The 13,872-nt window shown below is 66.4% G+C and overlaps 4 protein-coding genes across 4 annotated transcripts; 2 read left to right on the forward strand and 2 right to left on the reverse strand.

Moving 5' to 3' along the window:
* Nucleotides 1-368: 368 nt before the first annotated feature.
* INKA1 (inka box actin regulator 1) lies at nucleotides 369-2,611 on the forward strand. Its single transcript, XM_057407667.1, has 2 exons — nucleotides 369-435; nucleotides 1,695-2,611. Exons 1-2 carry the CDS (start codon nucleotides 385-387, stop codon nucleotides 2,559-2,561), a joined length of 918 nt encoding a protein of 305 aa, XP_057263650.1. The 5' UTR covers nucleotides 369-384; the 3' UTR covers nucleotides 2,562-2,611.
* A 34-nt stretch (nucleotides 2,612-2,645) lies between these two features.
* On the reverse strand, nucleotides 2,646-10,889 carry UBA7 (ubiquitin like modifier activating enzyme 7; the record flags this gene model as incomplete). Its single annotated transcript, XM_057407857.1, has 23 exons — nucleotides 2,646-2,866; nucleotides 3,157-3,257; nucleotides 3,328-3,429; nucleotides 5,226-5,417; nucleotides 5,505-5,591; nucleotides 5,678-5,787; nucleotides 5,958-6,138; nucleotides 6,494-6,568; nucleotides 6,672-6,855; nucleotides 6,991-7,055; nucleotides 7,292-7,488; nucleotides 7,566-7,731; nucleotides 7,847-8,002; nucleotides 8,082-8,162; nucleotides 8,241-8,348; nucleotides 8,537-8,695; nucleotides 8,776-8,922; nucleotides 9,016-9,113; nucleotides 9,212-9,353; nucleotides 9,437-9,527; nucleotides 9,715-9,983; nucleotides 10,592-10,757; nucleotides 10,831-10,889. Coding segments are annotated over 23 exons (3,063 nt in total), but the record flags the coding sequence as incomplete, so codon positions are not given.
* Nucleotides 10,890-10,899: 10 nt separating this feature from the next.
* TCTA (T cell leukemia translocation altered) lies at nucleotides 10,900-11,599 on the forward strand (the record flags this gene model as incomplete). Its single annotated transcript, XM_057407835.1, has 2 exons — nucleotides 10,900-11,243; nucleotides 11,506-11,599. Coding segments are annotated over 2 exons (387 nt in total), but the record flags the coding sequence as incomplete, so codon positions are not given.
* Nucleotides 11,600-11,653: 54 nt separating this feature from the next.
* On the reverse strand, nucleotides 11,654-13,801 carry AMT (aminomethyltransferase). The gene is made up of 8 exons (XM_057407666.1): nucleotides 13,483-13,801; nucleotides 13,281-13,361; nucleotides 13,039-13,170; nucleotides 12,807-12,885; nucleotides 12,543-12,688; nucleotides 12,281-12,461; nucleotides 12,001-12,156; nucleotides 11,654-11,889 (listed from the first exon to the last, which is right to left on the reverse strand). The coding sequence occupies exons 1-8, from the start codon at nucleotides 13,765-13,767 to the stop codon at nucleotides 11,711-11,713; spliced, it is 1,239 nt and encodes a 412-aa protein (XP_057263649.1). The 5' UTR covers nucleotides 13,768-13,801; the 3' UTR covers nucleotides 11,654-11,710.
* Nucleotides 13,802-13,872: the final 71 nt, after the last annotated feature.

The following is a 13,872-nucleotide window of genomic DNA, read 5'->3' on the forward strand; positions in this document are numbered from 1 at the left end:
GCCACGGGAGCCTCAGCCGGGCCCCTGTAACGGGGCTGCCCTCCTTCCCGCCGAGGCTCCCGGGACCCCTGGCGCTGGGGTGCTGCTCGACTGGTGCCCCCAGTCCTGCCTCGCCCGGCGGTGCCCGGGTGGTGCTGGCGCGGGGCCCCGGGGCGGCGGGGAGGGGCGGGGCCCCGGGGCGGCGGTGCCGGTGCCGGTACGGGCCGGGCTCACGTTACGGCAGCCTCATTGGCTGCGGCGGGGCGGGGCAGTACCGCCCAGGCAGCGCCGGGAGGCGGCGGGGACGGGCGCGCTCCGCTGCTGCTGCTCCTCCGCCGGCACCGGAGGGACCGGGACCGGGAGCGGGAGCGGGACCGGGCCGGGCCGGGCCGGGCCGGGCCGGGCATGCACAGCGCCCGCCAGGAGGCCTGCCCGGGACAGCTCGGCGCCGAGCGGGTGAGTGCTGCCGCGGGCACCGGGAGGGGACGGGGCAGCCCCGCCGGGGCATCTCCGTGATGTCAGGGTGTAGCCGGTGACATCAGTGCAGTGACATCATGGCGAGGCCCAGGCGGCGGCGCGGGGGACGGGGGTGACCGCGGGTGGCCGTGGGACGCGGTGTCCAGCCGTCAGGGTGCTAGCGGCACGGTCCCCCCTGCGCGGCCACTGCCGCCCAGCTGGGCTGCCCTGCGGGACAGGCGGTGACAGGGTGGCCCAGCCGGCTCCCCTGGGCCTGCCGCACGCCTGCCCGGCTCCCCATCGGCCGGTGCGACGGCGTCCCCGGCCAGCGCTGGGACAGGGCAGCCCGAAGAGGTGGCACGTCGCCAGTGGGGCTGGCTGGGAGGGTTTCAGTCAGCGGGGAAGGGGACAGGAACTGAGACAGGGACGGGGACAGGGACAGCCCGGCCAGCAGCTCCGTTGGTGTCGGCCAAGGGGGACGGGTTTACTGCTACCGGGGAGCGATCCCTCCTGCTTGCTCGGCTTCCCGTGGCTCCAGAGCAGAAAGGAAAGCGGACGTAACACCCTGCTTTGGGGTTCAGACAATAGGAATTCAAGAGAGAGGAGCGGCCCAGCTGCAGGAGCCAGCCGCCCCTTCCAGCGCCCGTCAGGCCATACTCCGCTCGGCCCCGGCTCTCCTGCCCCCCACGCTCTCTGCCGCTGTTGAGGGTCCCTGGCCCTGGGCGCAGGCCTGGCTGCACCCTGACGTCAGCCGGGTGTCCCCGGCTAGAGGGCACAGGGTGGGAGGGGTGGCCCTGCCAACGCGTGGGGGGAGCGCCGCACCCCAGCATCCATGGGTGCCCCGAAGCTGCAGCCTGCCCTGTGCCACAGAGCAGGGTCCTGCACATGGGGTGTCCCCGCTGCCGCCCCACCGCGGTGGGGGGGGGGGTTGAGGGGCCAGCTGGGGGGCAGTGGGGCGCCCGGCTCCTACGTGCCGTGGCCCTGTGTCATTTCCCGCAGGCACGGCCGGGGCTGGGTGCCTGCTTGCTCACCTGACATGCTGCTGCACGCCGCCCGGCTCCACGCAGGAGCAGCAGGAAAGCGGGGCCCGGGGCTGCAGGCAAGCTGGAGCCTGCGTCCTGCTCCCCGCTGCGCGCCCGGCTCTGCCAGCAAAGCCCACCTGATTCGGGGCTGGGGGCACAGGGGGCACAGGATGGGGGTCATAGTGCTGGCCCGGAGGGAGTGGGGACAAACGCACTGACCTGTCCTTTTCCCACCAGGGGTGCCAGCGGGAGGCCGGGGCAGCACCACGGGCGCACATGCACAGCACACGGCCAGCACCACATCACGTCGTTGGGCCCCCCCGTGCCCCATGCCCCCCGCGCCCCGGCTCGGCGGCGGACTCAGCCTGCAGCCTGGAGGCAGGGGGTGAGGAGGAGGCGGGGGGGGGCCCGGCCACCCGCTCCCCCCCAGCCAGCGAGCGCAGCCTGGAGTTCGACTCGGGGTATTCGGAGGCGTCGGGAGGCACGTGGCGTGAGGAAGAGGCTCCGGTGCGGAGGCGGCACCCGCTGCCCTGCCAGCGCGCACACCGGCTCTCGGCTGGCCCCGCCGCCCCCCCGCCTGCCCCCGCCCGCCGCATCCGCCCCAAATCCACCTCGGACGCCTGCCTCGAGCACTGGCGGGCACTGGAGCCAACCGACACACAGGACTGGACCGTGGCGCTGCTGTCACAGAGCCGGAATCGACAGCCCTTAGTGCTGGGTGACAACTGCTTTGCTGACCTGGTAGAGAACTGGATGGACCTGCCCGAGGTGGGCACTGAACCTCGGCGCCGAGCCAGTGCTGAGCCCTCCCGCCGGCTGGCCAAGCCTCCTGCCTTCCTGCTCAGCCTCTCAGGCAATGTGCGCCGTAAGCTGGCCAACATGGCCCGGCCTCGTGGAGCCGAGGGTGCCCGGTCAGGGGGCCGTGATGCCACCAAGCGTTTCTCCTGCCCGCTGGGGCTGGGCGGGCAGCCCAAGGGTGCCTGCTTCCACCAGTCCCACAGCAACATTGCCCAGCTGGCCACGGACTTCCACCGCTTCACTGCCCTCATGAACAGCCGCAGCCGCCAGCCCATCATCTGCAACGACGTTATTGGCTACATTTAGCCCTGCCCGTGCCCTCCTCTGCTGTAAATAAACCCTGGTTTTGTACGGTATGGGCGCAGCGATGTTTATCGAGCGGGGCTGCCTGCACCCCACCTCTGGGGTATGTATGGGGTTTTGTGACAAGGGCCAATGCATCCTGAGGCTTTCATCGCATGGGGTCGGGGATGCCAGCCCTCCCTCAGGGTAGGAAGCACATGAGAGGGGGATGGGTAGCTTCAGTCTCAGCATCCTCTTCCTCGCACACATACTCCAGCTTCAGCACCCGCTGCTGTGGCTCCCCGGCATTCTCCAGGGTCGCTGATAACCTGTAGCAGGGAAAGGGGGTCTTGGGGTTCTCTTTTGCCCCCCCTAGGCTGGCTTGGTGCCCCAGGGGAGCCCTAGGACCCTCTGGGGCACCTCGCCTGGCCAGGCTGGGGGGATGTAGGGGCCGGCAGTGAGGGGCCGGGCAGGGGTCCCGCCATGGGAAGTGCTGCCGGCAGGATGTTTATCCAGCAGCTGGCTGGGAGCTGCACTGCAGCTGGAGCAGCTCAGGATGGAGGAAGATGTGTCTGGCAGCACCCCCAGGGCAGGACTGAGCCTAGAGCTGTGGACCTACCTCTGTTTCTGCATCAGGGCTCGTATTCCTTCATTCTCCCCGCTGTCATAGAGTACAGTGAAACCATGCAGGAGCATGGTCACGGTCCAGCCATGTGTCCTCTGCAAGAGGTGGGTGTCAGGATCCTGCCAGGGTGATCCAGTGGGGTGCTGGGTCCCACGCAGGGCTCACCTGCATCCAGTCTAGTATGTTCTGGACTGTCATCTCCTCTCCGTCTGCACTGACTGCCTGTATCTCCAGCCGGTCCCAGCAGCTCCACTCCCGCCCACAGTACTGCAAACGGGAGTTCAGGGTAGCAGCCAGCACTGGCACCCCACATCCTGGCTCCCCAGCCCCATAAAGCAGGGACTGATGGGGCATGAGGGCTGGGGTACAGCAAGAGACCAGTCTGAGGCAGGGGGACAGGGACACATGGTAGTCCAGAGGCAATGGGGGACACAACTGTCTTCCCAGCCCTGCTGAGATCCAGGGGTATGGAGGGGCACAGTCCTCCTCCTACCATTGTTGGGCCTGGGGGGCAACAGGAGCATGGCTATCATCCCCGCTGCCCAGCACCACCAGGGTCTAGGGACCCCAACATCACTCCAAGGGCCAGGGTTGGTGTGGGGCTGTCCCTGTCCCCAGCCGCGGGCCAGGAAAAATGCACAAAGGGCCATTGAAGTGTTGCCCAGCCCCACACAATCGCCTCTTCTCACGCCTTCTTCCCCCCTCCCTCCCCTGCACAGAGCCCAGCTCCTGCCCAAGGGGGTCAGCGAGGCATCAGCCCTGGGGCCAAGTGCCGGATGCAGCCCCATGTGTCTGGCACGCCTGCGCTGCCATCTGCCCTAGCTGCGGGCAGCACCAGATCCGTCCTGGCCCTGGCCACAGCCCCTCTCGAGATGGGGTGCTCACACCTGGCTGCTTCCCTCCTGCCTCCTGCTGCCTTCTCACCTTCTGCCTTCTGCTGCCTTCTCACCTTCTGCTGCCTGCACTTATCCCACCAGGGTGGAAAGGGTTTAACTCCATCCTCACCAGGACAGCGACTGCCCAGCACAGAGGAGACACCACTGTCCATCCCGGCACCCCAGAAAGTGCATCCATCTCAGGTGGGCTCCCCAGGCCGTGCAGGACCGCAGGTCATGTCACACAGGTCTAGGAGACATGTGCTCCCACCATGGCTAAGCAGCCGGACACAAACCATCCTGCCGAGGGTCACAGAGGTGCCGGGTGCTCTCCAGGGACTTGAGGGCATGGGCAGCACCAGCAGCATCCTCCACCCAGGGATGGTGCCAACGCAGGGGCATGGCAGCCACGCTGCAGCAGGCTGGGCAGCTGGTGGAGTGTGAGGGGGCTGTGGGGCAGCCTGAAGCAGTGCTAGAGCTGGCGTAAAGCAGTGGATGTGCCTCCCTCCCCCTCTTCCTGCCCCCGGCCCTGGGCCTCCCGGGCCAATCTGGTTCCAATCGGCGCTTCCTGCCATGCCGGAAGGGCTGCCTCGCACGCCATAAACCCCCAGACAAAGGGGCCTCTATTGCCCAGACGGTCCCAATCTGGCCCTGCCCCGGCCCCCACTCTCCCCCCTGGCAGAGCGGCTGCGGCCTGGCCCCCCGCCATCAGGACCCCCGGCCCCGCTCCCCCCGGACAGCCCTTCCCGGCCCGGTGCCAGCTGCGCTCTGGCTGCTGCAGCTGGTTTCCATAAGCCAGATGTGTACAGCTGCTGTGGTCCCCTGGCTGTGGGGCTCATCATGGGGCCCACTGTGGGGCAGTGGGGCTGCCTCAGCCCCATGGACACCCCAGAGTGTCCCAGTTGGGCCCAAAGCCGGGGCAAGTGGGACAGTGGCAGCCACTTGGTTCCGGGGGGCAGACACAGGCAGGAGCTGGTTCCTCACTGCCTGGCAATGCGCCCAGGCTGTTGCAGTACCTGAATCCATTTCTGGAGCCCCATGGCCAGGGCTGTCCCTCTTGCATGGCCTTGCTCCTAGGTTCCCTTGACATGGCCCCACATCAGCTGCCACTGAGAACTGGGGCACCCCAAGACCCCTGGGCGCCCCCCCCCTCCCTACCCCATCCTGCCCTGGGGAAGAAAGACCTACCCAGTAGACAGAAGATGGCGGGGGCTGGAAGTGGAGCAGCAGGCAGTCAGACAGGGAGAAGTTGCTGTTGCGGTAGCAACTGAGGTCCTGGCACCCCCGCACCAGCTTGTAGACCTCCAGGCACATCAGCCCAGCCATGGCCGCTGTGGTAGTGATGATGGCAGGCACGATCCGCCCTGTGATCCGCTTGCTCTGAGGACAGGAGGGGTGTTACTGGCTGCCCTGCACAGGATGGGGACCCCTGCACAGGCAGGGATCCCAATGGGTTACCCATCTTACCATCAGCCGGCTGGCGGCAGCGATGCTGTAGCTCTCTGCACGCAGGTTCGATGCTGCTGTGATAAAGTCTATGTGGATGTCATTGTCCTGTGGGGAACAGTATGGGGAGATTAGCATCCCCTGGGGACACCAACCCCCAGGCTGAGCAGGGCTGCCTGCATAGCCCTGGGTACCTTCTCAAAGTGGATGGGCTCCATCAGGGGCACTTGCGCTTCTTCACCCCCTATCAGCTCCTGTCTCTGCTGCCCCAGGTCCCGGGTGAGCTCTTCCAGTCTCTTGTCATCTGGGGGCACAGGGACCCCAGGGGTGGTACCCTGGCACTGTGGGGGCTTGGCAGGATGCCCCCTCTCGGTCTGAGTGCTCGGGCAGGGATGAGCAGCACTGCAGCCCCACTACCACCAGGCTGGACCTGGGAGCCTGGGGACATGTCCTGGGGGACCCAGGGAGCCTCACCTGCCAGCACCTCCTCCTGCTCCTCTGTGAAGTGGATCTGGAATCCCTCCTGGGGCACGAAGGGCGGCAAGACCACACTGCGGAGGACAGTCTGGGTGGATGCACGGTTGCTGCATGGTGGTATCTTGTGTGACTGGGCAAAGAGGTGGGCAGCACACATGATGTACTCCAGGTGGGTGTCCTGTGGGGCAGAGTGGGGGCCACGGAGTGCCTTGTTGGGGTGGTTCATAAGCCCACACGGCCAAAGACTGCCTGCACTGCCACTGTTGCGCAGAGCAGCCTGGCTTTGCCCTGAGGTAGACATGGAGGTGCCTCTCCTCCTCCAGACACAGAGCACACATGGGCTGTTCCCAGAAATGCCTCCACTGACCAGGAGACAAGGACAGACCCAGCCCAGGGCCTGGCAGCCCCAGGTGGGCTGTGGCAGGGGGAGCACAGCCACAGTCAGGCATGCACTGTACCCCCCGCACAGGTTCAACTGTGCCCCTGCCCGTGCTGTCCCCAGCAGGGACCCCACAGCTCCCCCTTGCACTCACATTGTCGGGGTTGAATATCAGTGGATGGGGACAGGTCCTGTCCCATGCCCAGAAGGGGACACCCGGCCTGACTTCCTGGCACAGAGAGGGCAAAGTCAGGCCCTGGGATGCTGCAGCAGGGTGGGCAGCGCAGGGCAGGTGATGCTGGGGGTGCCAGCCCCATGGGCACTGTGCTCACATGCTCCGGGGGGAAGGTGTGCAGCAGCTGGGCAACGGCATCATGGTAGCAGCTCTGCCAGTGCCGGCGAGCCCAGCGAACGCAGTCCTGCCAGTCCCGTGGCCACTCCTGAAGGCTCCTCCGCACTTGTTCCAGGACCTCCACGGCCTTCCCTGTTGGCAGCTGCTCTGGGAAAGCCGGATCTCTGCAAAACCAGGCACCACTGCCGCTGGCCTCGGAGCAATCCCACAGGGCACCCAGGTGGGACATGGTGGTCTGTCCCCTTCTCCCCATTCTCTGGCAGCCCCTCCCCTGGCACCACTCCCCCAGGCCCACTCACTCCATGAAGCGGTTGACATGCTCCGCAGGCAGCTGGAAAAGCCCCTCAAACTCATCACGGGCCCACTGTGGAGGGGGAGCAGGTGTTGAGTACTGGGACCCCACAATCACATCACCCCCAGCCCAAGCCCAGGGGGAGGGAGAGGCCATGCTGGGGCTGGGGCCAGCGGTAAAGCTTGTGCTGCCAGCAGGAAGCAGCTGGGGCCATATCCTGTGCGTGGCCCACTGCCGGGAAATGGGAAAGGAAGACAAAGGTCCCGGTGCTTCTTACTGGGTGCTGGTGCCGGTGTGGCACAGCCAACCTGCAGTGTGTGCTGGATGGTGTGAGGGAAGTACCGGAGGGTGCAGACAGAGAAGGTGTCATCCTCAGGGGCAGCAGCCGGCCCCAGCAGCTTGGTCAGGTGGGGCACCATGGCCAGTACGTTCCCCCGTGGTCCCTCCGTACCCGAGTCCAGCAGTGGCGTGAGGTAGCGGAAGCAGCAGCTCTCCAAGTAGGCACCTGCAGGGAGCCGGGGGTGCTGGGGAGCTGGAGGGCATGTCCAGGGGCTTGGCCCCTTTACCCCTCTCAGCACTCATGTGCCTCCAGCGTGTCCAGGGCACTAGCAACACCATCCAGGTGCCGGAAGAAATCATCCCCGTAGAGCATCTCGGTGGCAGGTCCCACCTGATTCTGATGAGCTGTCACTCTGATATTGGGGTTCATGCGCCGCACAGCCGCTGCAGCCACCACTGACTTTGGCTTCTGCCCAGGCAGAGAGAGGGTGGGCAGCTCTCCCCACCCCACAGCCCAGTGGGGCCAGCAGGACAGGCAGGGTGCCCTCTGGGGGGAGCTCGGCCACCGCGTCGAGGTGCCTCACCGATACATCTGCTGAACGGTAGAGGAGCTGCCGATGGAGGTTGGAGAGGGCGACGGTGTCCATGTCAATGACAGTGATGTGCCCCTCTGGCCCGGCCGCCAGCCCCATCATGGCAAAGTTTTTGAGCAGCTCGCAGCCGATAGCACCAGCTCCCACCTGCCAGGGCAGAGCCACTGCAGCTCCCCAGGTGCTGCTGCCTGCTCTGCAGCCTCTCCTGGTGCCCACCCCAGCTCACCACCAAGTACTTCTGGCGGCCCAGCAGCTCTTGGAATGCGGCCCCGAAGACGGTAATCTGCCCATCATAGCGACAGCCCCTCTATTGGGACGGAGGAGCTGCGTGAGCACAGGAGGCCACAACACCCTGGTACCCAAGTCACCCTCTGTGTGCTCTCACCGGGACACAGTCCTCCTCTGTCAGCTGTGTGACCCCCTCCAGCGCCAGGCACTCAAGGGCATCGAAGTACAACCACTGGTCTAGGGGCAGGAACTTCCCAGTGATGGCCTGGGGCAAACGGGGCCCTATTGGTCCAGCTCCATGGCCAACAGGGTCCCCGGTCCCCATAAACCAGCCCAGCCTTGCTGCTCAGCCCAGTGTCCCCAGACAGGCAGCAAGTGCCCTCTCGTGGTCACCAAACACTGTAGAGCACGACCAGTGGGACCGCAGGGTCCGGAAAACCCCATCCCGCTCACCTTCAGGGCCTCCTGGGCTGCCACGGCCCCGACAACAGCAGCCACAGGGCACAGATCCCCTGCACTGACGCTGGCAAAGGCTCGCACGACGTCCTCGTCCAGGGGACCAGGCTGCACCGCCAGGCTCCACGCCAGCTCCAGCACCCGCTTGGCATCCGCCTGCGGGCAGAGGGGTGACGGCAGTCCCAGGCAGGGTGGTGGGAGTCGGCAGGGTGGGCAGGGGCAGGACAGGGACTCACTGGTGCCCTGGGCCGGGGCAGGCGACCCTGCTCCTTACAGAAAGCGTGCAGGGCCTGGAAGGCAGCATGGAGGCTGCGGCTGCGCGGCAGCTCCGAAGGATTTGCCACTTGGATCTTGGGCTCTGCCAGTGCCTGGGACAGGGGCTTCTGCCGACACAGCACCAGGGCTGAGGTGAGCACGTCAGCCAGGCTGGGGCATGGCAGGATGTGGCAGCACCATGGGACCAAGGGGGCACTTACATAGGAGCGCACCTGGGGCAGCCGCACCTGCGAAACCAGGCCCCTGCAGCGGTAGCGCGAGAAGGACCTGGTGTCACCAATCTTCAGCCTGAAGGCATCTGGGGACGAGAAGGGCATGAATGTCACGGCCACCACCAAGAACCCAGCAAGTTTACCAAACCTGGGCCAGAGCAGCCAGGATTCCCTGGTGGCTCACCCGTCACTTGCACGGGGACAGGCTCCAGGCCATTCAGCTCCGTCATCCCCTCCACACCAGAAAATGTCACCAGGTCACCATCACTGAAGAGGTGGCCACGGCTGCCCTCCATCCCCGTGCATGTCACTATGCCTGGGTTGCCCTGAGGAGGGGAAGGGATGTGAGATTGGGGTCCTGGAGGAAGCAGCAGTGTTCTGGGGGAGCCTGCAACAGCTGTTCTCCTACCTTGGAGATGTGCTTCACGGCAGCACATACCGGCTCCCCTTCTGCTGGGTCATTAACGATGAAGTGCTCCCCAAAGTCGCAGAACAGCTGCCTGGACAGGACAGATGGGGTTTTGCCAGAGGAGCCACCTCACCAAGCTGCCTGAGCACTGCCAGGTCCTGCCTGGACAGAGCAGTCATGCCAGTGGGATGGGGAGATGGGCTGCAGAGCAGGGCTGGGGACTCTGGGGACAAGTTGACCCAGAGCCAGTGGCAGGACCCTGTATAGAGACCTCTTACCCCGCCAGCCCCTTAGCGTCAGCCACGATAAAGCAGATGCCTTGGGCATGGCAGAAGTTCCCAATGCGGATCTGCTCTTCCAGCGGGGACCCGGTCAGCACCACCACGTGTGCCTGTGCTGTGAATGGGCTCTGCTGGAAGCAGGTGAGGAAGGCCTCTGACAGCTCCCCGGTGTAAGCCACCACTGCCACGCGGGGGTTCAGCTCGGCCAGGGCCTGCCGGGATGCCTCGGCTCGGTTCTGCCCTATGTCGCTCTCCCGCAGGAGGAACTGTGGGGTGGGCATATGGCAGGTTCGGGGTGCTGCTCACCACAGCAGAATGCCCCACAGGACCTTGCCAACGCTGGTGGGGGCCCTGTGATGAGGACCACACCTGTGATACAGGACACCTCATGGGCCCTACCCATGACAATGAGGGGGCTCCATAGGCCATAGCCACGACAATGAGGGGGCTCCATGGGCCATAGCCATGACAGGGACCTCCCATCCCACATTCCTTACCAGGACCCCGCGTATCTGGTACTGGAAGCCCCCTCACACCACACCCATGCAACAGGGATCTCCCAGTTGCACCTACATCCATTACTGTGAAATCCCCCCACACCAGTACCTAGTACTGGGACCCTCACTGGTACCTGTACCCATCACCAGGACCCCTGTCTATACCCAGACCCATTATGGGGACCCCCATCCACACCTGTACCCATTACTGGGACCCTCGTCTGTACCCTACCCATTACAAGGACCCCTGCCCATGCCTATTACGAGGATCCCCACCCACACCTGCTCCCGATACCGGCACCCCCGTCCTCCCGCCACCGAGACCCTCACCTGTACCAGTCCCTGTTACCGGCCCCCCCCACCCGGCCCCGCCGTACCTGCTGGCCTCGGTCGGCTAGGGAAGCCTCTCCGCGGTCGTGCAACACGACGCGCCCGGTCCCTGCCAGCACCAGCGCCGCTGCCACCTGCGCTCCTGTCCCGCGGAGCCCCGACACCAGCACCGCTGCCCCGGACAACCGGCGTGCGCCGCCGCCCAGCACGTACCTGTGGGGCACGGGCCGTCAGCGGAACACGAGGCGCGGGGACCCGCAGCCCCAGCCCCGAATCCGGTGCTCACAGCTGCCGCGAGTACAACCCCTCCTCGGCGCTGCCGCCATAACGGCCCCGCCCGCCATAACGGCCCCGCCCGCGGTGCTTCCCGGCAGCCATGTCGGCGGGCTGGCAGGCGCCGTGGAGGGCGCTGGGTGCGCTGGGCCGGCAGCTGGCGGACGAGTGGGCAGAGCAGGACGTGCGGTCCGCGCTGTGCCAGTTGCTGCTGCTCTGGCTGGGGCTCAGCCTGCTGGGCGTGCTGCTGGCCTGGCGTGTCTACGGCGAGGCGGTGGCCGAGCTCTGCTACCGGACGGACCCCGCCGCCCGCCGCCCCCGCGGAACTGCCTCCAGCCCCGGGCCCGCGCGGCCCCACGCTCACTCCTTCTCCCCCGCAGGCCGGGCCGGACGCAACGGCGCTGCCGAGCGGCACTGCCTGCCCCGGTGAGTCCCGACCGACACCGGGCCCCGACCGCTTTCACCCCCGCGTCGCGGCCTCCCCGCCCGGCACCGGCACCTCCGTGAGCCGCCCCCCCCCAGCCCTGCATGCCCCCGAGTGTCTTCCGGGTAGTGCCACCGTACCCAGCGAACGGCCCCCCCCGCGTCTGCATCCGCACACCAGTGCTCCCAGTAAATGCGGCCCCAGCCAGCCCTGCCCGCTGCCGGGGTGCTGCCCAGCCCAGCTCATGCTGCCCCTCTCTTGCAGGGACGGCCTGGCAACGGAGCCAGGGAAGACGCACCGGGAATGAGGACTGCCAAGACGGCTGGGCGCTGCCTGCACCATTAAAGCGCTGTGCTTCCCCTGCCACCCCTTGCTTTGGCACCTGCTGCCATCACCACAGAGGAGACAGGAGACTGGGGCAGGGACATTTATTGGGGCTGGGGCACTGTGCCCGCAGCAGGCGATGGCCTCACTTGGCCATGTAGTACTGGGTGGGCACGAAGGGCATCTTGGTGACGAGAGCTGGGTGCTGCTTCTTCCGCACCTCGACGGTGAGTGTAGTGCCAGCCCGGCTGTGCACTGCCTCCACGTAGCCCATGGCGATGTTCTTGCCCAGGGAGGGCGAGGGGCAGCCGCTGGTCACAGTGCCTGCGGACATGAGGACAGGGGAGGTGAGCAGGGGCTGGCAGTCCCAGCACCCTCCCTTGCCACAGGCGCAGTTTGGGGTTATACCCACACAAGCCCCGCTGCCCCACCCACCCACAGGAGTGCCCTCAGGGTCCAGGATGGCCATGTGGGGCCGTATGGGGGGTCCCACTGACGTCAGCCCCACACGCCTGCGTCTTGGCTTCTCTTTCACTTGTGCCATGATGATCTGTGCGCCAGGGAAGTCCATGGCTTTGCGCCGGCGCTTCCCTGTGGGGCAGAGACGGGGGAGGGTCTTTGATGTCTCCTGGTCCCCTTCTGCCCTGTTGGGGACCTGGGGACACCTCACCCCTCTGCTTGCCCCAAGGAGGAAATGGCCATGGCCACAGCCTACCCAAGGTCCACATCAGCCCAGCCTCAGCAGGTGTGGTGGTCTCATCGATGTCGTTTCCATAGAGGCAGAGCCCAGCCTCCAGGCGCAGGCTGTCCCTGGCTGCCAGCCCTGCCGGCCACACGTCCGGGACACCCAGCAGCTGCTCAGCCAGTTCCACTGCCCGCCCTGCGGGCACTGAGATCTGCAGGGGACATGGCAGGGTCAGTGGGACATGGCTTTCCCCTCCCTTGGTGCCTCGGTACAGGTGCAGCTCCCAAAGTACCTCCACGCCATCCTCGCCAGTGTAGCCGCAGCGCGTGACCCGGCAGCCTGGCACGCCAAAGACCGTTGTGGTGATGCTATTCATGAAGGAGAGCTTGGCTAGGTCATCTGACAGCCCCGCCTGCAGCACCCGTGCCATGGAGGGACCTGGGGAGGCAGGTGTCTAGGAGATGGCAGTGTCCAGGGAAGGGTGGGATGGGAAAAGGGCACTGACATCTACTGGGCAAGGGCCCAGAGGAGGGCAGGCCCTTGTGGGCCCTGCTACCTTGCAGAGCCAGCAGAGCGTTGTCCAACACCTCCACATGGATGTCACCACCGGTGGCCTGCAACTCTGCTGCTCTGCCCTGCCAGGGTGACAGTGCACTGCTGCCCTGGGGGCCAACCCCATGTGTGGCCATAGCCACCTCTGTGCATGCAGCCACAGATCTCCCCAGGAGGTGGGAAGACTCATTCCCACAGCGCTTCCCCCCTCCCATGGGGTTCAGGCAGCCATGTACCCTCATGATGGCCAAGTCCTTGTCAGCGCAGCCGGCGTTGGACACAACATAGAGGTGATCTTCCAGTGTGTTGGTGACAATGAGGTCATCCATGATGCCGCCTCTCTCGTTGGTGAGCAGCGTTAGGGTGCCCTGTGGGACATGGCCCTCAGGAGCGCGGGCAGGCTGCTCATGTCCTCCTGTGTCCCTCTTGGACATGCCCAGGGCCCTCTGGCCCTGCCAGACACCTTGTACCCCCATACCTGTCCTGGCTTCAGCTCAGCGATGTCCCCCACCACCAGGCTCTCCATGAACCTGATGCGGTCCTGGCCGTACACACGAGTCTGGAATAGGCCGGGAGGGGCGTGAGGCCGTGTGGGTGACCCCCGTAGTACACACACACACACACACACACACACACACACACACACACACACACACACACACACACACACACCCGGGTACCTGCAGCATGTGGGAGACATCGAAGAGGGAGCAGCGGCGGCGGGTGTGCAGGTGGGACTGGAGATGGCCTTGTTCGTAGTGCAGCGGCAGGCTCCAGCCCGCGAACGGCACCATCCGCCCGCCGCGGGACCGGTGCAGCGCGTCCAGCGGCGTCCGCTTAAGACTCTGCCCCGCCGCCGCCGCCGCCTCTGCCCCCCCGGGGCGCTGCTCCCCGGCCCCGCGGCGAGGCGCGGAGCCCTGCGGGGGGCGGCGGGACAGCGCGGCGCGGCAGCCCGCCCGCAGCATCCTCCCTCCTTCCCTCCCCGGCACAGCCCGGTACGGACCCGGGGCGCCTGGGACATGGAGTCCGGCCGGCCCCCGACCCGCCCCCGACCCGCCCCCCGGCGCCGG

The sequence above is a fragment of the Pezoporus wallicus genome, unplaced genomic scaffold (assembly GCF_028554395.1).
Source record: "Pezoporus wallicus isolate ANWC-B61680 ecotype Strahan unplaced genomic scaffold, APGP_CSIRO_Pwel_v1 contig_3568, whole genome shotgun sequence".
Classification (NCBI taxonomy): Eukaryota; Metazoa; Chordata; class Aves; order Psittaciformes; family Psittacidae; genus Pezoporus; species Pezoporus wallicus.